The 19,998-nt window shown below is 44.8% G+C and overlaps 2 protein-coding genes across 3 annotated transcripts; both read right to left on the bottom strand.

The window, feature by feature from the left end:
- On the bottom strand, nt 1-14,835 carry camkk2 (calcium/calmodulin-dependent protein kinase kinase 2). 2 transcript variants are annotated; one of them, XM_028973222.1, is made up of 16 exons: nt 14,760-14,835; nt 8,351-9,002; nt 7,494-7,541; nt 6,579-6,632; nt 6,172-6,223; nt 5,863-5,996; nt 5,711-5,747; nt 5,520-5,541; nt 5,329-5,417; nt 4,864-5,063; nt 4,134-4,187; nt 3,951-4,024; nt 3,742-3,829; nt 3,452-3,583; nt 3,124-3,224; nt 1-2,000 (listed from the first exon to the last, which is right to left on the bottom strand). In XM_028973222.1, the coding sequence occupies exons 2-16, from the start codon at nt 8,954-8,956 to the stop codon at nt 1,928-1,930; spliced, it is 1,764 nt and encodes a 587-aa protein (XP_028829055.1). In that variant the 5' UTR covers nt 8,957-9,002; nt 14,760-14,835; the 3' UTR covers nt 1-1,927. The 2 variants fall into 2 exon arrangements, with proteins under 2 accessions (XP_028829055.1, XP_028829056.1); XM_028973223.1 differs by lacking the exon at nt 1-2,000 and adding an exon at nt 2,044-2,671.
- Nucleotides 14,836-18,309: 3,474 nt separating this feature from the next.
- LOC114786634 (small nuclear ribonucleoprotein Sm D3) lies at nt 18,310-19,998 on the bottom strand. The gene is made up of 4 exons (XM_028973893.1): nt 19,861-19,998; nt 19,387-19,534; nt 19,117-19,309; nt 18,310-18,640 (listed from the first exon to the last, which is right to left on the bottom strand). Exons 2-4 carry the CDS (start codon nt 19,510-19,512, stop codon nt 18,576-18,578), a joined length of 384 nt encoding a protein of 127 aa, XP_028829726.1. The 5' UTR covers nt 19,513-19,534; nt 19,861-19,998; the 3' UTR covers nt 18,310-18,575.

The following is a 19,998-nucleotide window of genomic DNA, read 5'->3' on the forward strand; positions in this document are numbered from 1 at the left end:
TAAGACAAGAGAAAGGCAACTTTATTCAAATAATGAACAGGATATCCTTTGTAAGAGTAGTGAGTGGTCATAAGACTAAAATTAGTCATGCTGAAATATAATGCGTGTGATGGCATGCATTAAAGTGATACATCTTTGTAAACAGCTCTTACTATGGTGACTAAATACATTTGGCTAAGTGATATGAACAATGTTCTCATAGCCCTTCAGGTAAAACTGGGCAGAAACCAACAAAAAAAAAATCCTGTGTCAAAATGACAGATACTATACAGCATTGTATTTGTTGTGTTAATCAAACCATGCAATTTCAGAACTAAACCAACTGTCTGTTCACTAAATTTGACTAATAACCCTCTGGGAGGTTAAGATTCCTTTATTTCTCTAACAGGATGTAGTCAGAGATTCATCTTTTTTTTTTTTGTAAACTCAGTAGTACTCCTAAATGATCTGAGGTAGTTTTTAAGATGGAAATGTTATCTTAAAGTTACTGTTAAGAAACTGGTGAAATTTGATTTAATTGATCTTCAAATTGTAATATTATCATTGCTGAAGCAGATTTAAATGAATATAATCATAGTTAGCCATAATACATAGTTTTAGTCCCATCACATTACTGTCATGTGAAAAAAGGTCCACCAAGTAAAACTAATTATGCATAGTAAAAGTAAAAAAAAAAAATCACAATATGATTCATATAAATGTTCCCAACACAGCAGAGTGGCATGCAACAAATGTTTGAGGGTTTGACTTTGGGGCTGAACAATTCCCACTGGATTCTGCCTGTAAACTCTAGAGATCTCAAAACTATTCTTGCTTAGATTCTGCTTAAAACATGTGGAAGCATGAAATGAGATATATTACATTTCCTTAAAAAAAAAGTAAAAGATTGAACCTATTTATACATTAATAAAATGTAATTTACATCATTTACACCACAAAAATGCGGTGCATTACACTAGGTAAGGAGTTTTGGGCAGATCAGAATATTCAACACTAACAGGCGATACCTACTTTTCTTAAACCATGGGACTAGTCTTCTACACCTCACAGGAGCTATAATAGTGAAAATATTCAAACATAAGGCATATTTTTTTTTCTGTCTTAAATTGTGACACCATGCATAGATTCCAAATATTATTGTAGTCTTCAAGACGTGTAAACTAACGACACTGAAATGTTGTCCTGTTTTTGGAACTTCTATATGATCTACGTTCTATCTACTCACTGCTAGATTTCACCGTGACATCTGAAATGTACAAAAGTAGTCGGATTAACACACCGGCCTTTAAGCATGTAGGTGACAATGTGTAAGAATTTTTTTTTGGTATACCGCAAAAAAACAAACAAAAACAAAAAAACAAAAGGGCCGCGCTAATCTAAAGAATGTGCATTTGGTTTATTCGTTTTTTTTTTTAGTTGGTCATGCCAAATACATCTGCGAAATGGACGGTGTGAGTGGCTTTTAGTGGTGGAGATAATGTTACTGGCAGCTTCAGATCAGTTTGGCCGAAGTTCCACACTACATTTCTATTGTGTAAAGGGTGTGAACTTCCTGGGCATGAAAGGAAATCGTTTTCTAAGTCTACGTGTCAAGTATGTACAAGGTGCTCTCTGTTCGGAGCAGAGGTTTCCCTTTTTTTTTTTTTTTTTTTGCTTTTTCATTTTTTGCGCATGGCAGAGATGGGGAAGACCACCACGGGCGTGAGCGCTTTGCCTTTTTTTTTTTTTTTTTTTAGATCCTCCACAACATCCCAGGCTTGAGAGGAGGGGAGAAAAAAAAGTCCTGCTTTCGTGAGGGCTGTACACACGCATGCCATGCAAGGCTGTGATGTCATGAACCAAGAATGAACATGCGTGAGGGTGCGGCCTGTCCCGTAGCATCCAAGTTCCCTGCGCGCAGCCCACGCCATCCACGCGAGCCTGCCAATCAGGACAGCACTTCATCCTCGCCCACGAAGGGCAGATCCATGCTTTTCATGCCTTCCCCACTGTCCTGTTTCCTAGGAAACAAGACAAGAACGGCATTTCAAATGAAAAGCACACTGCCCATCCGCCTTTGCCAGGTCAGAAGTGGTTACACAGTAACACATCGGGTACAAGTAACGGGTTGGGGTGAAGGTGGGAGTTACAGAGCCAGGTCTGCAGGGAAGAGTGTGTGTGCATGCAGACGTGTTAGTGCGCCACAAAAACTTCCTCCTCTACTTGACTGCCATTCTGTGAGATACGCAGGAGTTGTGCACGTAACGGATATTAGCATTCCAGCATCATGCACTAGAGAACTTCAGAAGGTACATGGGAGCTTGACCGAGTTTATGGACATTTCATGGCCAATTGAATATAGTGATGTTTTTAGTCAAACATGATGTGTCCTCAAGGTTAAAACAGCTTCTTCAAGCAGGGAATTACACCCCGAGGGAGCAATTTCAATTGGTAAGCGCTTCATGACACAAGAGGAGTTCTGTGGCCAATTTTTCTGCATGGTTCTTCCACGCAAATTGACAGAACCACCTAGCAGGCAGGAGGAAAACGGAGCTCTGCCTGGCCTCAAGCACAGCATCCTTGAGGCGTCCGTTTTCTGAAGCGCTATTCAGAATTATTACCCTGGTTTCGTTGGAGTTACCTGGATTTATCATGAATGTAGCAGTATTTCAGACCGCTAACTCTGCCTTTTCTAGACAGCATGAAAAAGGAGAGGACAAACACACACAGTCTGATCCCGAGCCTCCACACAGGAACACATTCTCATCCATTTATCCACCACTAATGGTAGAATGTAAAGAAGTTGTATGTTTCCGGCAATATATAAGTCTAAGACAGGGTGTGGTCACTAATGCCACATAGGTCTTCTGGACTTAAAGTAATCTCGTCTTGAAGAGGAGGAACACTATTCCAACTTATCCCTTTCTCCTCTTTTTCCCTCTCATCTCTGATACAGGCATCTCAGGACCTCGTGCACCAACCATCCAAAAATCAGTATTATTGGTTCTTTTATAACCAACAAAAGTGGTCACGCCCCAAATGATAAGGCTTATTAAAGTACAATTTTAATATTTCCAATATACTCTACATATACTCATTTATCTTCATGTATGGTGTGTGACTGGTTTGAGCAGTGAGACTCACGTCAGCATTGCGCCAGGAGTAGACAGGCCCCGGTCCTCCCTCCGACCCCAGTCAAAGGGGTTCCCAAAGGAGCGCTTGCGCAGCATAGTACGGACCAGGATCTACACGTACAAAAGGTTCGATAAGAAGAAGAGAAACAGAAATCATAATAATCTCTCAAGTGTAGTTGTGAATTTGTGTGTGTGTGTGTGTGTGTGTGTGTGTGTGTGTGTGAGAATGAGAACCCCAGTGTCCCGTGATGGGCTCCAGCAACCACGACCCTGAGCAACAGGACCAAGCGGTCATGGAGAGTGAACGAGAGAGACTTGGACGTAAACCCCTCACTCACCACCGTGGCTAAGCTGGGGATGTGCTTAACCGAGTTCTCCACCTCTTCCTCCGTCACCTCAATGAGGGTGCAGCAGTTGTCGTCCTCGGGGGGCAGGGGCTCTGCTCCGTGTCTTGTGACCCACGGGTGAACCTGACGGACAAGGGCAAATTTCACAAGTCACAATCAGCAGGGAACAAACAACCGACAGAGAATTTCTACATTTCTTAAAGCTCTCAATGATCTGAATAAAAAAAGCATTTAAAATAAAGGCCAACATGTCCACACACCCAACCAGAAACAACTCTCACCTTGATTTGGGGCACGGTAATCCTTGTTTCGGGGTTCTTGTCCAGCATTTTCAGGAGCAGGTCCTTCAGGTCGTCAGACACGTCTGCACTGAAAACCGCCACACATTCTGTAAGGCTCATCTCTATAGCAACAATCTGTGAGAGCCATGCGACTTCCCCAAATGCACCCACGAGCACGTTTCACAAACAAATCGTCAAAAGCAACTCACTGCTCAGGCAGCTCCACTGGCTGGGTTCTGATCTTCTGATGGAGACTCAGAATTCGCTCGTCCATAAACGGACACTGTGAGAGAGAGAGAGAGAGAGAGAGAGAGAGGCAGAGGGAAAAACACAATCATTTTCTTACATTCCACAGATCACCAGACATATATTGCATATAGACGGTTTCTTACCACTCCAAAGTCGAAGCAGTATAACGTGACTCCCATGGCCCACACATCTAGAGCCTGAATAAGGACAGAAAAAAAGGTTACAAATTTAATACATGTACACATTTAGTTTCTCTTTATCTATACACGGAACAGTAATGCTGCCTGGAGACATGTGAGATACCCTTTTTATCATTTTTTTCTAGGGTCTGTGTGCATGTGGGTCATTCTGACAGCTGGGACAACAAATGGTCCACGCTCAGAATTGTCCCATTTTGTTTGCCGCGTGTCCAGCTGCACTGGCTTAGAGTTCAATTTGAATTTTCTGCCATTAGCAAAAACCACTTGATTTCGAGATCTTTCATGTGCATGAATTTAGTTGCCAGAATAGCACATTGTCAAACACAAACGGAGTTACCGAGTGATTCGATCCCCCCCCCGGACTTTCAAATGAAGAAGACGATATTTGTGCTTTTTTCAGATTGACCGAGAGGCAAATAAAATTCCACAAATGGTTCAGACGATATAGCGTGGGCGATACCAGAATAACTCATCCTGGGAAACCGCCTGCCAACCTTTTCATTCCAACCATTATCATTAACAAACGTGATTAAAACCACCAAAATTTGAAATGAAAACGTTCTGTCTGGAACATTCCTTCCTTCAGAGGAACAGGACCAGGAACCCCTGGTCAATGCTGCATGTTCAGATGCCCCGTGAAGCCTGGCTGTCTTCAGACAGATAAATCCCTGACCTTCCCAGAGAAGTTCTTGCGGGTCTCAGAAAGAGTCTCGGGAGCAAGGAAAGCTGGGGTTCCCACGGTGCTGGTCAGCAGGGCGTCCGCCCCTTCAAACTGGTTACTGACCCCAAAGTCAGCAATCTTGATGTGACCGTCCTCGCCGACCAGCAGATTGGAAGGCTTAATGTCGCGATGGATGATCTTTTGATAATGCACTGGAAAGCCAAGGAGGAAAGGTATGGATGGATTAGATCCTGAGCCCTACAGAAGGATGCATTTCACATGCACTAAACCCTCGTGTTAACATGCCAGATTACAAGACATGTATTACATTTCCAGCAATAATAACAAGGACCCATATGTAGGTCAAGGGTGGGGACAAGGACAACAGCGGTAATTAATTATGTTACAAAAGTCACTGCAAGTAATTCTGAACATTGATGGGATGGACCCAAGGCTAAAGAAGTCAGTGTTACTCACAGTACTCTATTCCTCTAAGAAGGTCCTGGAAGTAAAAACGAGCCTGCTCCTCACTAAAGGGTTTATCAGTAGGCACCTCCATCACCGCACTACACACACAAACACACAACAACGTGCAAAAAAAGGTCACCTATGCAATCCAGCAACACTCAGGTGTGGCACGAATAAGAAGTAAAACACATTCTACTCACCCCTGTTTGACCAGCTCAAATACTGTAAAAGATATAAATATATCTTCTTATGCACTAGTCACATAAATCATACACAGCAACATGCAACATTGTGGACCTGCTTAAATTGTCTATTTCTCTTTAATAAGCCTCTAACTGATCAGGCACTTTAAAATGCTGTCTGAAGCAGTAGAAAATTTGGCTGCTATTACCCATATACAGATGGTCTTCACCGGGGTCGTCCAGCACCTGCAAGAGAACTCACACATTCACATTCAAATTTGCCTTCCACAGTGCTAAATTATGTATGTGTATGGTTGAGTGAGTGAGTGAGATGGTGAGAGAGAAAGAGAGAGACATCCACCTCTACCAGTTTGACTACGTTAGGGTGGTCCAGTTTCTTTAGGATGGCAATCTCCTGATAGACCCTCTCCAGAGGCCCTTTGTGTTGGTGTGGACCCTCAGGAGCGCCTTTGGCACCTCGAGGAGGAGGACGTCCTAGAGATGAGGAAGAACACTGGGTAAGCGTAGACGCCAGGAGAAAATATTCACAGATACACCGAAAGAAAAAGGTAAACCGCGTATTTCAAGCATGGAGCACACATACACACACACACACACACACAAAACCCCTCTCCTGCTGGGCCCTCCATCTGCTTTCAGAGACACTTACGTGGGAAACCAGCCTGTCTCATCAGTCGCTTTTTGGAGAGGACTTTCATCGCCTGCAGGAAACAGAGGGAGAGAGGGAGGGGCGAGAGGAAGACAAGAGGAGACCCAAAGTCACTGCGAGCGAAACGCCATGTGCACTGTCGCCATCTCACCAATCCTGTGGAGTTAAGTCAATGTTTAGCAAACACTGCCTGTTCTGCGAGTCGCATCCGGACACTCTCCACGTTCTGCTGCATCAGGAACCCAGCGGAGAGCAAAGACCTCTTTTCATCATGGAAAGTGAAAAATTGCAACGCAGACGTCGAGCAGAAACGCTGCTCAAGAATGGCTCATTATACTGATTTATGGCCGTATGAAAAGATAAATGCTTGGCAGGAGAACAGAAGTGCTGTGCTTTGCAGGACTCACGTAGTAGGTGTTGTCGTCTTCATTATACGCCAGCTTGACAACTCCGTAGGAGCCCTTGCTCAGAGAGAGAGAGTAAAATGTGAAACCATGGCGCAGATGTTTTTCTTTTTGCAATGCACATCACATCATCAACACATCTGGATATGAGACGAGTGCCAAAGAGCCAAAAGAGGGGAGATTTAAAGCATGGAAATGTCACTTTGTGAGATGATTTAACATTAATATGAGTTCCCCTAGCCTGTCTATGGTCCTGCAGTGGCTAGAAATGGCGATGGGTGTGAAGAGTGCTTTGGCCATTCTGCTTCGCCGTTCAGAGAGCGGCAGCTCAGGCGGTCGGTTCTGGAATTTGTCACCTTATGGGAAAATCTCAGGCCAGGGGACCTTGGGGCAGTGGTGGCCTAGCGGTTAAGGAAGCGGCCCCGTAGTCAGAAGGTTGTCGGTTCGAATCCCGATCTGCCAAGGTGCCACTGCGCCTGTCATGGCTGCCCACTGCTCACTCAGGGTGATGGTTAAATGCAGAGGACAAATTTGACTGTGTGCACCATGTGCTGTGCTGCTGTGTATCACAAGTGACAATCACTTCACTTTTTTTTTTTTTTTTTTTTAAAGCTGCAGAATCAATGTCAGTGCTCAGGTTACGCCTGTTACACTCGAATTCAGACAGATTCAGTACAGATTAGCAATACACATCCCAACAGGGAGAACAGATTGGCAGCCAGGCAGGGACTCCCGCGGGCCCCTCTCCGAGCTGTTCTCCGCCAACCCCACCACACCCTCCCGCGTGCATGCTACAGCTCACCAGCCCTTATTCTGCCTGCTGAGGGAAATGGACCTGGGGGACACTGGCAAGCGGCAAGAAAAACATTACTGTCGTTCACCGTTTCAGATGGTGTGCCAAGTGAGGGGGGACAGTACCTTGCCGATCTCATCCTTCAGCTTGTACTGGTTCAGCTGGACACAATCCTGTCCAGAAGCACAGAAAAATATTGGGGGGGGGAAAAGGCAAAAGATTATTTAAAAAAAAGAATTGAGTGTTTAAAAAAATGATCAATACATTAACATAAAAAGAGAGGTCCTCTACACTTTACCTCCATGTGCAAGACTCTTGCATCACTAGCTGATCTACAGGGTGCAGGGACTCTACTGGTCTAATGAGACCTACAGTCTTACCTTCAGCTCAAACACTGTCAGATATTGCAGCATTGGTGAGGAGTGGGGGGACAAGGCAAAAACACTCGGCACTTAATTAGATTCAAAGCCATCCGCAGACACATTTCAACATCTTTTTACTCTTTAATTTACCGTTTTCTTTCCCCCCATAGTCAACAGCTGTTATTCCAGAATATGGAATACATTTTAAAGATTTTTTTTAAGTGTTTTTTAAGAATGTATTTGAATTTGAAAGCATGCATAGCAGCAAGACTCCGTGGGTTTCAGTCCCACGCAAATCACTGTTGGGTGAGGGGCGCTTCTATTATACTAGCAAATTAATGATGCAGTTTGGGACCCAAGTGCCTCCTGGGTGATCACCTGAAACATTCAGTCTATACAGGTTCTCCAGTGATTGTCAGTCTATGGTAAAATGCTGCATATGCTTCTAATAACGTTTATTAGTATGGATGAAATATTGGACATAATATTTGTAAATATTTTTATTGATTATCATCTGCATTTGAGTAACAATCTATTTTTATTAAGTATTCTATTTCTGTTTTATTACCTGGTTTCGGGGACTGAATACGCATCACCATTACGTGACGTTTGTCACTCACCTGCAGGTCGGTGATGGAGACGCGGTGGGACTCCACGGTGGGCCGCCGTGGCAGGCGGGGGGACGAGTGAGGGGAGGTGATGGGCGAGTAGGGCAGCGAGGGGTAAATGTAGCGGCCGTTGAGCCCCGGTGAGCCGCAGGGCGAGGTCAGCGTCTGTGAGCGCTCCTGCAGGGACAGTTTCCTGTCCGACAGGCTGAGGCGGCCGCGGCCCTCGTGTGGCCCGGGGAACAGCGCCTCGGGGCGGCCCACCGTGTGCGAGAGGAGGTCGCAGGACGCCATCCTGAATGGGGGTCCTGCCATTCCTGCTGTTGACTGCTCCGGGGTCTCAGAACTGTCCATGTCCTCTACCTCATCTTCATGGATGCCGTCCCCCTGTCCTGGGGGTGCACTGGGCTCGTACTCTGTCACTACAATGAGGGACTCCATGTTTTGCTGGGACTGGGGGACTGAGGGGGCTACAGTGCAGCTGCACAGCAGGTCAGGGAGCGGCTGCACAGACGCAGGCAGAGGCGAGGAGGGGGAGGCAGCTGGGGAAGGCGGGGCATGGTTGCCAGGCGTTGGCGAATCAGAAGGCCAGGAGGAAACGCAGGGAAACATGGCGACCATCCCAGAAGCCCACTGGCTGCCCCTCCATCAGACTCTTCCAATAAAACTGAGAGGAAGAAAGAAAAAATAATCAGTTGGATTTCATTAAATATTCATATAAATTTGTGTCGATGCATTAATCATTTTACAGTAATAACCTGACATGTTGTTTGTAAGTTCTCAACCAAGCAGGTGAATATGATTTCGGTGATGTGATAAACGTGGGCGGAATTCCGGAATCCAACAAATAAAATTTCGATTCTGGCCGCTGCAGGACACTACACGTGTTTTCTGTTGAGGCGGGACGTTCGTGCACAATGTAAACGCATGGTCAGCTATGGCGATCGCCAAGTTTTGTTGCCAGTTTATTTGAAAAATTTGATATTATGTTGATTTCAAAGTTGAAGCACTTTTTTTTTTTACTAATGGAAGAATGTGTAATAGTAGTTTTTAGAAATAGTTCTTCACATGAAATGCACCTATTGTTTACATGAAAATGGTTTACAAAAGCAATTGGTAAATGCCCAAGTGCTTTGCTGAACAGTGATTAAATGAGATATGTCACACTGCAGTTGTTCTTTTTTCAACTCCATAATCACAGTTTTTAGGTAAATAAATATGTTTATAACAGAATTAAAATTGGAAAATACAAAATTTTGGAAAAAATAAAGCTGGTTTCATAGGACTTTACTTATACCACAGTGAATAGCCATAATCCTAAGAACTAGGAGTTTGTCTTAAAGGGTTGAAAATGATCAATCATTATGACATTTTAATTATCCTTCCACAATCCAAAAAAAGCAGAAACCAGAAAAATATATATATTTTAGTTATTCCTTGTATTGGGATACACAATTCATTGTATAGAGTTACAATATTTCATTTATTAATTAAAATCCACATTTGGGTGCCAGAGGTAATTCTGGCTCATCAAACACAAAATAGTAGGGGTTCAGCAGGGGGGCCTGGCGGAGCATTCACGTCAATTAGGGCTGCAACTAATGACTGTTCTGATAGAAGACTAGTCACATTGTAGAACAGCAGAATTATAAATGGCTCTTATTTAGCTGCCAGCTTTAACATTTAATGCAAGGTTTCAATTTCATGGCAAATAATTAAGACTTGAAAACATATTTTATTACTTTTTTTCTGAGGACAGGTACATTAGCAGCATAAAACTGGGCAAAAAAGCATTTCAATTTAATCTCGGGTCAGGACAGCACTCTTCTGAGAGCAGCTATCTCCCCCTACAGAGAATATTTGCTCTGATGGGGTAGATGTTGCAGGAATGCACAGAAAAGATCTTTCCAGGCCCTTTATTTTCCACCATCTGAGAGGATTTTCCTTTTTGGATATTGCTGGTTTGGCGAAGAACATCTTAACTTTTTCTCGCCATTTTGATGTTGCATATGAGCTTCTCTTTGCCTTATCTAAGGTGAAATGGTCCCAGATTTTACAGCATACGCTCATTACTCGAGAGAGTAGTGTGTGCATCGTACACAACAGAATGCGAGAGCGAGAAACAGAGAGTGAGAGAGAAAGCCTGTGTACCACTGCGTGTTGTGCCTGGTCATGTAGTCTAGATAAAGAGCAATCCGATTGGTTTACTCAGCAAAATAAGCCAATCAGATTTCAGTTCTCGACGACCGAATTTATGATAACTGCACAGGTAGAATGGATGGAAAATGTTGTCTCTGCAGACACCTCGACCAAAGCTGAATGTTGATGATTTTGACCTCTGCGCAATGTGATGTGCGACCATCGAGGCGGGCTCTCAAACCAAGATGGAGATGGTTGGTTATAGCAATTTAATTCAACCGCATCATCTTAAGACACGGTGAGGAATAATACAAAAAAACGCATGAGAACATGAGGGTGGTGCATAGTAACAACATTAACATGAGAACCTACGCCATGCATTTAACCCATCACCCTGAGTGAGCAGTGGGCAGCCATGACAGGGAGCAGTGTGTGGGGACGGTGCTTTGCTCAGTGGCACCTTGGTGGATTGGGATTCGAACCGGCAACCTTCTGATGACGGGGCCGCTTCCTTAACCGCTAGACCACCACTCCCCCTCCACCTCCAGGAACTCAGCTGTAAAACTCCTGAAGTTTGCAGATGACACCACCATCATTGGACTCATTCAGGATGGTGACGAGTCTGCATACCAACAGGAAGTTGAGAATCTGGTAATCTGGTGCAGTCAACACAACCTGGAGCTGAACACGCTCAAGACTGTGGAGATGACAGTGGACTTCAGGAGACATCCCTCAACATTGCTCCCCTCACCATATCAGACATCCCGGTGTCTATCGTGGAGACCTTCAAGTTCCTGGGCACCACCATTTCCCAGGACCTGAAGTGGGAGACCAAAGTGAGGATGAAGTGAGACTCCATCCTCAAAAAGACCCAGCAGAGGATGTAATTCCTGAGGCAACTGGGGAAGTCCAGACTTCACTGCGGTCACTGATCACCGGTGCCCCCCTGCCTTCCATCCAGGACCTGTACCTCTCCAGATCCAGGAACAGGGCATGGAAAATCATCTCAGATCCATTCACACCCTGGTCACAGACTTTTTGACCTGCTGCCCTCTGGCAGACGTTATAGAAGCCTGCAGACCAGGACCAGCTTCTTCCCCCTCGCCATCTCCCTCCTAAACATCTGAAACTGTCTCACTGCAAATCACCTTCAACATTGCACACTGCACTTTATGTACACTCTGTATATAGGATTTAGTTTTTTGCCTATTTATTCATAGACCTATGTACATTCTTCCATATATTTATTTATACTCGGTAGATTTAGTATTTATAAACAGTATAAGCAAATTCCACAACTTGTACAATAACACTTACACACATCCTTGCACATTGTTGTTGTTGTTTGTTGTTGTTGTTGTTGTTGTTTTCTACACTTTATTTGAGAGACACCATCTACCGGAATCAAATTCCTTGCACTTACTTGGCCAATAAACACGATTCTGATTCTGACTCTGAAACAACGAAAGAAGTCTAAAGCTGACTGCACAATGTCTAGCGGCAATTATAAACAATCAAGTTCACAATTTTTATTATCGATTTTGTTTCACCCCGCACGTCTATATGGCAATAGCATGCAAATTCTTCACAGATGCAGCGATTTGATACATGAATTAGAGATCAGTCAAATAACTGTGTGACAATGGATCTGGTTAAATTGTACGTTTCACTATGTTTTTATACATGTAAGGACAACCTCTCCATTATGCATAGGCAATGCGCAGGTGTAATTACATGATTTCAAATAATTGTAATAACTGCTATTACATGAAGTAATAGCTAACATAACACTAACATAACACAGCAATAAATATAATGTCATCAGTATGGCTCTTTTTTATACTTTTTTTTAGGTGACAGTAGCATTACAAGGTATAAGACGACCAACTTAATAAAAAACCACACACATCAAAAATGTATACATTATCTTACAAGTCTGACATTTCCTTGAGACTATTATAACATCAGTACTCTAAACCGGCCAATATCCCAACACTGGACAACGGTATGAAAACTGAAAAGGCTGGACGCATCCCTAGTACACTGGAGCCAGCGTGCTGCCTCACTGAAAATTATTAGAAGGCACAATCCAAAATGCAACGATTTCTTCTCCAAATCTTTTTTCCATGCTGCTTTGTACATCGCTTTTGATACAGATACCATGATTATGCCACATCACGCAATCCACTGAGCATCGTGATGCCTCAGTGCGACAGTGAGGCGTGAGAGTGACCAAGATGAGTATTCTAGCCAACATCGGGCTTGATGTCTTTGTGCGGGGAACAGCGTCACTCATCTGCCAAATCTGGATCGGTTGTTACTGCTGTAAACTGGGTCTAAATTAACTCGTCTATATCACCGTCAAATCCCGTGTCCCCGCCTTTAATCCTGGAGCCAGCAGCTCGGCCGGTTCTGCAGACAGTCTGTGTGTGGGAGCTGTGTGGGTCTGACAGACAGAGGAATAAAGATTCTGCCGGAATCTGCGGCGCATTAATCACTCCACCGGCGCACAGGAAGCGGGACTCGAGTGGGCAACAACAAAGCGTCCTCGTTCCAGCGCTCCCTCGCTGGCCTTCTCGCTCTTCTTTTCATCCTTCATCTCTCAATCCCCGTCCCTTCTCCGTGGGCTTCTCCTTTCACAACCTCCCACCTTCTCACCTCGCCCTGTTCTTCCGGGCGCGGCAGGGCGAAGGTGCCTGAGCTCAGAGCATCTATATCCTCACAGCTTGCGTCCCTGACCCGTTTGAGCTCTGACTCTGTAGTCTCGTAACCTTTCCGAGGTTACAAACACACACACAACCATTATACGCCCCCCCCGGACTCATCTGACTGTGAAAAATATCCTAATATGTCACGGTGATCGCTGCTCGGCTTGCCAGAGCCAGTAATGAGATGAAGGGGCAAGGCTTTCAGTTCCTCTAATATTGACCCACAGCTCAGTTGACTCCATGGGGTGGATTGTGGGGTGTTCATCTTGGAAAATATCACAGACGAGGGAAGAAAAAACAGACATCGATCTCGACCATCGCGGCCAGATATCAAATAAACCATGTGAGCCGCGCTGCAAGGGCTTGCAAACGGCCCAGGATCTCCAGGAGACCCGCAAGACGCGCAGATCTGGTGTCCCCGTCCCCCCCAGGACTTCTGAGGCGGGGTGAAGTGAAACGCCGAAGCCCTGCAGGAGATACAACAAACATCTCCAGCAGCAGGAGCAGAGGGCCTGCAACGAACGCTCTCCACCCCATTCTCACATTCCCCCCGATTCCCCCCGTCCCTCTCGAACCGCGACCGGCAAGCTGCGAGCGGACAGGAAGCAGAGGGAGGCAAAGACGAGGCAGAGACGCAAAGCGGGAGACGTGGCTGCTCCGTCAAGCTATTTTAATCTGACGGCAGTCGCTTGCTTTTCCCGGGGTGACCTAGTTTGATCTTTGATGGATGCTCCGGCACAGACTGAGACCATTCTGGCTCGGGTTCACAAAACGCCACGCTCAAGATCAGCCTCGCCGAGGACCTGGTCCCAGAACCGGGAACCAGAGGTCACGGCGCAGGGCCGCTGGACACACGCTGGACACACGCTGGTGACAGTAAGGCACAAAGGTTGGAATCTTGCGAGCCAGAGGACAGATGTTGCTGAGCTCCAGATGCCAGCAGTTCGGCATATACTCGCCTGGCCACGTGACCCGCCTTCTCCCGCTACTGCCAGGCCATGGAGGGGAGGAGGAGGAGGAGGGCGGAGACCTGCGTGGACCATCTGGAGCGGAGGAATCTCCGGGCTGGGGAATCAGTATTAATATATATATATATATATATACACACACGGCCGCTAATCTGATCGTGGTGGATCGTGGGTGCTTGTTGGGTTTTCCCGGCAGTCTCGCGTAACGCGACGATGGGTGACCCGCTTCTGTCAGCACCACAAGAGAAACACTCGGGAGTCTAGGACCCCACGGACACGAGCAGGCGGTCACGCTACAGGACATCAAAACAGTCCGTGGGTGCGAAGCGTTTCAACACTTTACACATATATTATATACATACTGATATTTTATATTTATACATATATCTTATACGACTTTTATTTGGAGCCCAACGCAAAAAAAAATACATCCACGCAGAGCGGGAATAAACACGCGAAGGCACGGAGCCTTGCGCAGCCGCGAAATATCCCCTCGCCACAGAGACATTCCATTCCCTGAACGCGCGGTTCCCGCCTGCGACCCGACGCCCTCCCTCGGCCCCGGGAAACGGGGTGAAACGCGGGTTAATTCGCGGGCGACGCCGTTACCTTGTCGCCGTGTTCTCGGCTCCGCGTCCACCTCCACGACCAGGCGCGCTCGTGCGGAGGCAGCAGCGTCGCGCTGATAGGCGGGGAGCGTCTTCCCGCGGACCAATCAGAGCGCGTCTTCTGACGGAGGGCGGGGGGGATGTGCATGTTGTGATAATAATATATTCGATATATCGATCACTAAATAACAACCTCACATGTATCTGTGTATTTATATATGTACAATATAGTGCGCACGTGAACTTTAATTGTGTCCCATTCTTCATCCATGGGCTTTAATCAAATTCAAATTTTATTTGTCACACAGTGAAATGCTTTAGCGACTGCTACAGACCACAGTATTGCAACTATTGCAAGTATACGATGAACCAACACGCAAATATTGCAAACATAACCAAATATTACACTTTTATGTCTTTAACATAAAACATAAAATATGAGTAACAGGTAGGGTGGAGGTGTGCAAAAGAGTGAAGTCGAAGTATAAAGTGAAGAACTAAAAAAAATTGTGCAAGATAAAAAACCAGAAGACCCAGGTTCAAATCCCACTTACTACCATTCTCTCCCTGAGCAAGACACTTAACCCTAAATTGCTCCGAGGGGGACTGTCCCAACAAGCATCCCGGACGAGCCCTGTTAAAAGTTCTAACAGTGTTGAATACCTTTGGGGCAGTGGTGGCCTAGCGGTTAAGGAAGCGGCCCTGTAATCAGAAGGTTGCCGGTTCGAATCCCGATCCACCAAGGTGCCACTGAGGTGCCACTGAGCAAAGCACCGTCCCCAAACACTGCTCCCCGGGCACCGGTCATGGCTGCCCACTGCTCACTCAGGGTGATGGGTTAAATGCAGAGGACAAATTTCACTGTGTGCACTGTGTGCTGTGCTGCTGTGTATCACATGTGACAATCACTTCACTTTTTTTTTAACTTTTTTTTTTTGTAACTACTGATTGTAAGCTCTGGATAAGGGAGTCTGATAAATGCTGTAAATAACACCAAGTGAGGAGAGGCTCCAGGCGTCTCAGAACCTGTGCCAGCATCTTATTACAGGAAGTGATATGGTCAGGGTTACAGTCACTACCCTGCCACCGGCAGAATTTTACCACCAGGAGTCCCCCAGTGCCAGAATCATTTCTGACAAGAGATGATGTAGAAAGGATGGTAAAGCAAATTGTGGAGAAGCAGCAGGCACTACAACTGCAACGACAAAAAATGACCACAAGGAATTTTCTTGCATGTTGCAGGCAAAATCCCGCTTCCTTGGTGATGGATCCAACATTCCTTTTTTTTTTTTCATCAGTCATCGGAAGTTAAATACATGCAAGGATCTCACTGATCCCAGGATGAGCTTACAGGACTTTGATGCTACTCCTTTCTTCCAAAAGCAACTAGAATGGTCAAAAGTATCCCCCGTTAGGACTCTGAAGCAGAGTCTTAACGGCCAGTATATACATTCTGGTTTTGCTGGTGTTGCAGGAAAAGTGCATTAACTGTCCTGCAAAAGTCTACTCTTTATACCATGTAGAGGATTTGCAGGCAGAGATGACCTGGGAGCAGTTTCAAAAGTCTCCTTTTTATGAGACAGAAGAGAGAAAAAAAGTAGCACATTACCTGCTACTTTTTTCAGCTAGAGTGTTATTCGTGTAATTCCATGTAAATTCAGCATACTTTCAGACCTCATCATGACATATTTTAAAAAAACCTTTCATGCTGATTTTGTCATTTGAGTAACCCATGGAAATTAATATATGTATACATATACACTTGAATTGGTGTCTATTGTTTTAAATGTTTATATGTTAGACTTCTAGACTTCTGTAGTCCAGTCCATTTACAGCATTTATCAGATCCAGAGCGACTTACAATCAGTAGTTACAGGGGACAGTCTCCCTGGAGCAACTTAGGGTTAAGTGTCTTGCTCAGGGACACAATGGTAGTAAGTGGGATTCGAACCTGGGTCTTCTGGTTCACAGGCGAGTGTGTTACCCACTAGGCTACTACCACCCTACTTAAAGCAATAATTTACAGTTTGTTTAAAGTGTCCTCCACTTTCCTTACTACCATTGTGTCCCTGAGCAAGACACTTAACCCTGAGTGTCTCCAGGGGGGACTGTCCCTGTAACTACTACGTTGCTCTGCATAAGGGTGCCTGATTGAGTTTAAACAGCTGTGTCATAAGACTGTAATATGCCGGTTCTGTGAATTTGGAAATGTAACAATTGTTCTGGGAAATAAGAATTAAACACACTTTGACAAACAATTGATAATATAAAAACTAATATAAAAACGAATTATAGTAACCAAATAATTAATTGATTATTAAGTTGGAGTAGGTTTTTACATTAGATTTGTATCAGTTGTATTTAATGTTAAATTTACAAAATTTGCAAATAAAACTCTATAAGTTATTACTGTTATAGGACACATTTGATAAAGTCTCATTGGGAATGAGATCCTTGCCCTCTGAGAAACTACTAAAGTAAAAAGCACAAATCCTATTGGCTGGTTGTGTTATGACTACGGCTGTCAACATGCCAAGCAAAAGTTCTAGTTGAAGTATTTTAGAGTTGCTTGACCACATTTTACCAGCAACAGTTGCTGTCGTTCTCAATTGCTTTGTTATAACACCACTAACAGTTGATGTGGAATATTTAGTTTAGAAATTTCACAAAAGGACTTGTTTCCCTAGTGGCATCCCTTCACCGTACCATGTTGGAACTCACTGAGCCCCTGAGCGATTGTGAAAACAGTCTGCATGATTTTATACTCTTACGGCAATGGTACTGATTGGAAAACCTCAATTTTGGTCATCTAGAAGGGCATCTCAGGAATTCAGGTGATCTAGAATACATAGCGGAAAAGAAAACCCGTAAGATTGATGTGTGAAAAGCGCTGGGATGTTCTACACACAGCCTGGTCAAACTTGATGTTCTGCAGGATGGTCAGCAGTGGAAAATCTTCAGTGTGAGCAGTGTCCAAGTCTCGTGTGATCATTCATTTACTGACATGGTTAAAGTTCAACACAGCCAGAACAAGACACAAGAGAACCGCCACAAGAAGGAAGTGTTACGACACCTGTCACTTCTCACATGTAGCTGTTGTGCGTTTGACCTTGCGTGCCGTTTGGATGCTCGGGTTTCCTCATGTCACTCAAAGGCACATGCGAAGTGACATGGAGACACAATTGCCCACGTGTGTAGAGTTACAGCAAAGCATTGGGCACAGGTCAGAATTAAGCAACACAGTTTCTGTACATTTGGTCGATAACTAATGTTTAATGCAAACAACTTCAATAAAGAGTTACGTTTGCTTGTTTGTATATTTATGGCATTTGTGAGCCAAAACTATAAGTGATCGCTTCTCAATTCTGTTAACTTTCCAATCAGTGTCGATTTTCTGATACAAATTCAGGTGTGCATACACAGAAGCACTTCAAACTAAATGCTTACATACAGTAAATGACATATTACAACAGTGATTACAGTTAGGGTCCATTTGAACCTGTTGACTGTCTAAACGACAAGTGATTGTAAAAACAGACCAGGACAAAATGTTGAGCTGTATAAAAAAAATTTAAGTAACTGGTAAAGGGCTTGTGTTACTTTTATTTAAACGTTCCATACCAGAAACTACAGAGAGCTTGGAGAAAAAATAAAAAACTTGTAGGAATAGCACTGGGATGTCCTCTCCAATGTTGAATAAACAGTCAATTTCACACTACTAAACATTAGAAAATATACATACTTGCTCGGGGGAAAAAACATAGCAAACGAATAATACAAATGAAACTGGAAAATCTGTACAATTCCTTTGCTGACACTATCGCCTCTTCTGGAAAATGTTTCCTCTGCCCACACCTCCTCGGCCACGGCCTCGTGCAGCCACTGCAAGGGAACAAGAAGGGAAACATCCAGGAATATGAAACATACTGGAGATGCCGGAAATACACAACAAAGATGCAGCTTAACCATCTTGTCTATGCGATTTAGCACGAAACCGAACGTGCCACTAAATTTTAGTTTAACTTAACTTCAACTAAAGGATATATATGGTGGTATTTGCAGCCTAGTGGGTAACACACTCGCCTATGAACCAGAAGACCCAGGTTCAAATCCCACTTACTACCATTGTGTCCTTGAGCAAGACACTTAAACCTGAGTGCCTCCAGGGGGACTGTCCCTGTAACTACTGATCGTAAGTCACTCTGGATAAGGGTGTCTGGTGAATACCAATCCATAACATGATCATGTACAACTTCTTTCAACAGGCATCACTGGGACACCCAATGGAGTCAGGCTCCAGTTACACCGGAGGACGAGGCCTGGTATCGATGGAGACGGGCGTACTACTTTCCACCCACCTTGCGCCTTGAGAATGGCAGCTTTTCCCCGGCCTGCTCCCGCGGCCTGGTTCTTGTTCTTCATGCTCTTCAGCATAGGCGCGTTCTTTAACATGTCCGGCAGTATGAGGAAGCGGATCTTGCTGCCTCGGATGTAGACCTGCTCCAGCTGCGACACCCTACCATCTCGGTGAGTGACTGTGATATTTGACATCTGACAAAAAAAAAAAAAAAACATCAGACAAGAGACTGATATTTCAAATTTTGCACAACAGTCGAGCTTCAGCTCACCTGGCAGTTCATGTTGTCCTCGGCCTCGATCAGCTTTCCCCTGTAAACCTCGCCAGTGTTGGTCTCGCAGGTCACGATGTGCCCTTCAGCCTCATGGAGGACTTTGATGGGGACACCGATGGACATTTTAACAGGACGAATAGGAAATCTGTACAGGAGAGAGGGGAACGGGCAACATCATCCGATTAATGCCTGTTGAGACGCGGCGTATCCATTAGAGGAAACCACAAGGTACATTTTATCGATAACGTCCTGTTATTCGGTAATCTCAACTGCACAAACTTTCCCAAAACGTTTAAAGTACCGCCGTCGGGCAGCAAACACGGCTGGAGAACCGTGAATAAGGTTCTAATGCCAACAGAACGAGGCTAGGCGAGGCTGAGGCTAACGGCGTGGCTTTTATTCGCCGAAGACGGGAACAAAAACGCGTCTCTGCTCCGACCTAAAACGAGAAGAAGAACGAGCCCCGCTCACCGGCAGCCAAACCGAAGATTTCTTTCTTTCCTCTTTCTTTCTTTCTTTGTTTCGCGTCAGTATCTACGGCCAACGCGTGTGTTCCCTTTCCTCTTCCCGCGGCCCACAATGCACCGCGCTTCGCCGCTCCTATTGGCT

Source organism: Denticeps clupeoides, chromosome 3 (assembly GCF_900700375.1).
Source record: "Denticeps clupeoides chromosome 3, fDenClu1.1, whole genome shotgun sequence".
NCBI classification, from domain to species: Eukaryota; Metazoa; Chordata; class Actinopteri; order Clupeiformes; family Denticipitidae; genus Denticeps; species Denticeps clupeoides.

Excerpts from the sequence above, each read along its gene's own strand:
- camkk2 (XM_028973222.1), bottom strand. The coding sequence starts at position 8,956 with ATGGTCGCCATGTTTCCCTGCGTTTCCTCCTGGCCTTCTGATTCGCCA. Across the intron at positions 5,064-5,328 it reads TCTTAGAGGAATAGAGTACT|TGCATTATCAAAAGATCATC; the intron begins GTGAGTAACACT and ends TTGGCTTTCCAG. Across the intron at positions 4,025-4,133 it reads ACTGCTTCGACTTTGGAGTG|TGTCCGTTTATGGACGAGCG; the intron begins GTAAGAAACCGT and ends TCTCTCTCACAG.
- LOC114786634 (XM_028973893.1), bottom strand. The coding sequence starts at position 19,512 with ATGTCCATCGGTGTCCCCATCAAAGTCCTCCATGAGGCTGAAGGGCAC. Across the intron at positions 19,310-19,386 it reads AGGACAACATGAACTGCCAG|ATGTCAAATATCACAGTCAC; the intron begins GTGAGCTGAAGC and ends TTTTTTTGTCAG. Across the intron at positions 18,641-19,116 it reads TGCCATTCTCAAGGCGCAAG|TGGCTGCACGAGGCCGTGGC; the intron begins GTGGGTGGAAAG and ends GTTCCCTTGCAG.